This window comes from Mycetomoellerius zeteki, unplaced genomic scaffold (assembly GCF_001594055.1).
Source record: "Mycetomoellerius zeteki isolate Tzet28-1 unplaced genomic scaffold, Tzet1.0 scaffold206, whole genome shotgun sequence".
NCBI lineage: Eukaryota > Metazoa > Arthropoda > Insecta > Hymenoptera > Formicidae > Mycetomoellerius > Mycetomoellerius zeteki.
The window spans coordinates 967,486-974,056 of NW_017257021.1; the positions used below are offsets into that span (position 1 = coordinate 967,486).

The following is a 6,571-nucleotide window of genomic DNA, read 5'->3' on the forward strand; positions in this document are numbered from 1 at the left end:
TCGTCGTTGTGTTACGCGCATGTTTAGGAATATCTATATTTAAATTTCTTCCGCAACACGTTCTCCGCGGAAGAATGATAAACATTGTTATGCGCATCCAGTCACCACTAAAAATTATGCATTAATAATAAACCAAAACCGCGCGTTTAACTCTAATATTGCGTGGGCAATATCTATAGAGTATGACTAATTTTGGTGTGATTTGATCTTTTTACAGCAAAGATGAAACATCTTTGGCCGTTGCTGACGTGGATACTTTTATCTTCGTATCCGGTAAGAAAGTATTTCTTTAAAAATTTCAATTCTTTCGCGAGTAAAGAAAGTAATTAATTCTTGTTTTTCTCTCCTCTATTCGACTTACAATTGGAAGTTAATTAAATTCAACGACGATACGCGTCTTTTATCAAAAAAATTAAACTTAATTTAAAGTTGGATGTATGTACGTATTGGGGAATATTTATCTAGAAACTTAAATTAGAATGTCAGAGAGCGCAAAAATGTAATTGATAAATGATAAATGAGATAATTGAAATATATTGATAATATCCAACTAATAAAATGTATCTCGTGATTTTTCAGGCCGAATCTCGTAAAGGACTCGGCCATGGATCGAAGCGAGAAGTATTCTTCCTGAACCTCGAGGACGGCTACTTTGGCTGTCAAGTGAACGAGTCGACGGACGTCCTTCAGCTGCTCGAGCTTTCAAAACTCTGTGACCATCGCGTTGACTGCTACCAAGGCGTGGACGAGCAGCGCAACAAGTTAAAGTGCACAGGTGAGCTACCTGACAAAAGAAGGCATATCCTCTCAAAATAACTCGTCCGGAGATTACCAGGATAACCCTGCGGTGAAGCGATTGTGTATCTCGCAACGACAGGAAAGGGTGATGTCGCACGACATTCACGATATACTGTCGTTAACATTTCCGTTGTTTCTTCACATCATGCCATCATTCTCGATGTCATTACAGTCTCTAAGTAATTTTCCTTCTCGCGTCGTATACGAACCGCAAGAACGTGTTAAGCATCACGTCTTGTCAGGTCAATTAAGGGGAATCTCTTCTCGCGTCATTATTTCATATTGTACCGAGTCACGCCTACGAGTTGTAATTAGCCGCGGAATTTTATTCTCATTTTCTATGGACGTTATCTTCCCGGTGGGACCATAATTGACATTGCCGAGGCGCCGATGAGCCAGTGGATCACGTTACTCGAATCTTCCGAACGTACCGCGGCTTCGCGGCTTGTGAGAAAAACTTCGATGTTCGACCGACGATTAGGTCTGGCGAGAGAAAATTGCGCGATTAGCCGATGACTATATAGTATAGTCGCAATTTATCCACCCCTTTTTCTCGGATAATCTTACTTAATAGCCAACAAAAATGGCTCGTGCCTCTCGTACAGAATATTTCTATATCAGTATATCCTTTAATGCTGTTTCTAACGGATAAAATCATTAATTATTTATCTACGTAAATAATTTTTGGTTTACACATTAAGAAAAATAAAAATGCTTTGTATTTATTATATATTTTAAAGTGATTAATACCTTAGTTTGAAAAAGATATATGTAGATTATTCATAAACTTATATCATAATGTTAAATGTTAATTAGGAATCGAGCTACGCATATATTTTTTTTAGTGAAATATAATATTATATAATTAATTTATTCGAATTTTTGCTAAAAATCTTGCAGACGATTGTACAAAAGAAGACGGCACTAAATGTCAAAATGGTGTCTGTTTGGATTCGGTCTGTCATTGTAACGATGGATTTGGAGGATGTAACTGTCAAGTTCCAGGTTTGTGCAATTATTTATGTTATTATATATTATTATTTAGTACGAAATTTCCTTATCAAGTATTAATTTAATATGTACATGTATTTTCTACTACATGCAAATCGCTTGGATTAATTCGATGCAAGTATATTACTTGGCGTATATTTTTCTACTCTTTTAAATTTACAATATATATACGTAATAATTTACAATAATTTATAATAAAATTGAATAAAAATTAAAAATTTCAGATGAGAATGAGTGTAAATATCGACCCTGTGATATATTTGCCCACTGTACAAATACTCTTGGCAGTTTTCAATGTTCCTGCTTTCCCGGATACCAAGGCGATGGCTTTCATTGCGAGGGTAATTATCCCGTACTTCGAGCGCCCGGCTGTGCATCCGTTTCAAAATTAACAATATTGTATCTTTAGATATCAACGAATGTGACGATCCAGCGATTGACTACATCGGCAATGGTGAGGTGCATTGCGAGGATGTGAACGAATGTACGATACCAGGTGCATGTGGTGACAATACTGTGTGCCACAACATACCTGGTAATTACACCTGCACGTGTCAAGACGGATTCACGGGAGACCCGTTCAACAGTGTGAGTACATCGGCGAGATCGGGGATGCGTAGTCGAGAAAACGATAAGTTGGAGATTAAAGTGGATAATAACATGCCTGCGTCAATTGCCTTATCGTAGCAATTTTTTTTCGGATATTTATATGACGATGAGGATATTAATCTTAATAATTATCGTTCATTTAAAATGATGGGCTTCTGGAGGATGCGGGCTAATCATGATGTATATATACTGACAAATTCCGATTTGAAATATTTATACTAAGCTATAAATAATTCCAATAGTAAAGTACGATAAACGACAATTTCAAAATTTAGATATTTATTTTGTCTACAATTTATTATAAAGCAAGAGCATGTGTATATCCCAGTTTAAATTTTTATAAATTTTATATTTAAAAAATATGAATTTATTGAATAAAATATAAATATTTTATAAATATCTATAATATAAAATATCTATAATATAAATTTATAGAATTTGTATAATATATTATAAAATGTTAATAAATTTTAAACAACGCGCAATTAGGAATATGTGTGTGTGTGTGTGTGTGTAACCATAAATTTATTTATTAAATTTATGGAATTTAAATTTATCTAGTGTATCGATATTGACGAATGCAAATACGAGGGTGCTTGCGGAAGAGGTGCGCTATGCGTGAATGTACCAGGCGCGCATAAGTGCGAATGTCCCGATGGATACGACGGAAGTCCTGAGGAAGAGTGCAGGGATGTCGACGAATGCTTGAGGAGTCCTTGCGGACGTTCCGCTCTCTGTACGAATATACATGGTAGCTTCCGATGTTCTTGTCCCGATGGAATGGATGGTGATCCGATGACAGGCTGCCACGGTAAGGCTTAAGAATGTTTACAATTAGCTTATTACGAGTGGTAAGTAAAACATAGAATGCCTTATAGGGTGGAAAAATTAAAATATGTTAAATGTTATATATGTGTGTAATTAACTATCATGCTTTAGTAACATAACATTGTTCATAATCATTGACATAATAATTGCATCTTAACAAAATGTTAACAAATGTTGATAAAATTTATTTCAATTAAGAAATTCATTAGTGAAAATCAGATCCCAATATTGATAGCATTGTTGATCTATGTGTGACACATGACAACTGATAAATCCGGTTGAACTCACGAATTTCCACGGTCGCACGTCTAACAATGACTACTAACTGACAGATGTGAACGAGTGCGAGGAAAGTTCGCCCTGTGGTGCGGAGTCGGAATGCGTAAACACCGAGGGTAGCTACGAATGTAGATGCCATGTCGGCTACCGGATGGATCCCGCTCACGGTTGCGTCGACGTGAATGAGTGCATCGGCGGAGACGCTTGTGCGGCCAACGCGAGGTGTATCAATGTCCCGGGCTCATACAAATGCATTTGTCCCCCGGGTTTCGTCGGTCAGGGATTAACCCGCTGCGAAAGTCAGTCATAGCTAAGCTTTCATGTAACATTCTTTGTCATACTGCATGCTATAATAATCATCTTGTGATTAATAATATTGATTAACAGACGTGAACGAATGCGAGCGCAACCCTTGTGGCGAAAACGCTGAGTGCATCGACACGGTCGGTAGCTTTGCTTGCAGCTGCAAGACGGATTACACCGGCGATCCTTTTAAGGAGTGCAGTGGTTAGCTTATCAATAATTTTCTCTTGCGATATGTTTCCTTTGAAGAATCCCTTAATCACGAGTCTCGTGGTTCTAAGAGTGCTACCAGGAATCAGAATTATGCACTGCTCCCACTACGACTTAATATATTCATATTTGCAATAATTTCTTTTTTAAACGCTTATTTAAGTAAATTAAAAATTGGTTATTTTCGTACAAAAATTTATCCTATATTTTCTTAATACAGTATCTTTAATTTTTGTAATATTCAAAATGCAGATTTGCTCCTTTGAATTTTTGATTTCGTGGAATTTTTTTGTTATCTTGGAATACTATTTTTTCTTTCCTAGACATCAACGAATGCACAGCTTTGGAAAATCCTTGTGGTAAAAATGCGATTTGCAAAAACGAGGAGCCTGGCTACAACTGCCTTTGTCCACCAGGGTACAGTGCTAGGTCCAGCCCGGCAGTCGCATGCGATCAGGTAATAATTCAATAACCCATTGCGTTTCGTCTCGAGTCATCTCATACATACATATGTGAACAAGATCTTCCACGCGAGAGATCTTCCACCCAGGACAAATATTTCAAAAGGAGGTCTGTTCCTTTGACCGGTCCGCGGTTTCTTTCTACGAAGGCGACGGATAAAAGAAAGCAAATGAAACGGAGGTGGCGTCGTGCACATAAAACAAGATAAACGCGAACCGGTTTTACATCAGTTTACCTCTTTTCCAAATCTATTTTCGTCGTTTGTAACGCCACAAAACTGACTCACAGTTCCATTTATTATGAATGCACGCTTTTTATTCGCGCGTCTAAAAGATAACCGTATATACGATGGACAGGACTGGTTCTTGTTTCCAAGTACAATGTTTCCGAACGTGACAAGAATTATGAATGCGGATTGCGGAGTGATAAAGTGTCTCAGCGTTTTCTTCATCTCGTAACGTTTTTAGACCGACGTGACGACTCTTTGCAAATCGAATTTCGATTGCGTCAACAATGCTGAGTGCATCGAGGGACAATGTTTCTGCAAAGATGGCTTCAAAGCCATCGGTGCTGAATGCGTGGATCTAAACGAATGCCTTATTAATCCCTGTGGACTTGCGTCGATTTGCACGAACACTAGAGGAAGCTTTCATTGTGAGTGCGAGTCTGGATTTGTTGGCACACCGCCCCATATACCGTGTAAAGGTAATCGTGTAATTATACATTTTCAACGCTATCGTATACATACATATTATATCTTTGAAAGAGAAATGTTATGTAAGAATGATTAGTAGAAAAACCGTAAAAATTAAGAGAAGAGTAATTATGCTATTAAAAAGCTACAGTTTGTCATAATTTTTATTATTTTGCAGCACCGTGCGATGAGGTAACTTGCGGTGAACATGCCTTCTGCAAGGCCGATGGTCACGAAGCTTATTGTATATGCGAAGATGGTTGGACCTTCAATCCGAATGACATAGCGGCTGGATGTGTCGGTAAGCAAATAGATATTTCTTAAATGAAATATTTTGTAACCGTTCTTCAACGTATAAGATAATTTTCATTTATAACAGTAAATTTTTTAAAGCTGTTTTATTTTCTTTACTTGCAATTAGACATAAATGAATGCGATGCGATAAATGGACCTTCCGGAAGATGTGGCAGAAATGCTATTTGTACGAATACACCTGGAGGTTTTAGTTGTCAATGTAAACTCGGATACTCAGGAAATGCCTTCAAGCAATGTATAGGTAAAATTGGAGCGAGATAAATTATTAATTAATGATTACACAGGTCTACAAAAAAGGGGGTCTTGGATGTTGTCGGAAAGCTGTGGGCCATTTCCGAAGTAATTTTCTGCGTAGAATCCGAATCTGAAACCAGAATTGGCCCATCACGTCAGGATTTTGAGATATTAAGGGATATATACTCGAAAAATGCGTTTTTATGCTACTTTAGAGGTTATGTACAGGACGCAACCAATTTTTTGGGTCTTTTGTGCTATTTGCATCATTTAGTAATATTCTTACCCTTCAAAATGAGATATTGATCGACTACCTACGATTTTTTTTCGCCAAGTTACGGGCATTTTAACCCACTTGCGTAACCGTTTTTCCCGTCTTTTTCGTTCCTGTTCTTAACAAACGTGAAACGACCACAAATATAACAAAAACTGTTAGGATCATTTAAACACTTACGCGGGGCCATTGTTAAGACAGCAAACAGTCACAATTGTGACTGTTTATATATTAGGACCTTGAATAACGGACAGCGCGTCTTGTGCGCTGCGGCTCTGAGTGCAAGGCGTCTACCAACTTTAAACAAATCATTAGTTTTAAACTTATTAATGCAATGAAAATGAAACTTTCCAGAACATTTGTTCATATCCGAATGAACAACTTTCTCGCTGAAAGTTTTAGGATGCTCGAAATTCGCTCGATAAACGAAGCACCTGAATGCATAAAAAAGGATATTTTGCAGGTGTGTATAAAAAAAATAATAAGTTGTTTGTTTATTGACAAATATCGGTTTTTCTTTCTTCACTATACGTGGAAAACTCTAATGATCATAA

The 6,571-nt window shown here is 37.2% G+C and overlaps 1 protein-coding gene across 1 annotated transcript in view; it reads left to right on the forward strand.

The window, feature by feature from the left end:
• Window positions 1–222: 222 nt before the first annotated feature.
• Window positions 223–6,571, forward strand: part of dpy (fibrillin-like protein dumpy) — a 79,316-nt gene continuing 72,967 nt past the window's right edge. Inside the window, 10 exon segments of the mRNA XM_018447670.1 lie at window positions 223–273; window positions 580–775; window positions 1,574–1,605; window positions 2,219–2,246; window positions 2,249–2,397; window positions 2,980–3,229; window positions 4,362–4,495; window positions 4,968–5,205; window positions 5,373–5,495; window positions 5,616–5,750. Coding sequence (XP_018303172.1) covers window positions 223–273; window positions 580–775; window positions 1,574–1,605; window positions 2,219–2,246; window positions 2,249–2,397; window positions 2,980–3,229; window positions 4,362–4,495; window positions 4,968–5,205; window positions 5,373–5,495; window positions 5,616–5,750 — 1,336 coding nt within the window.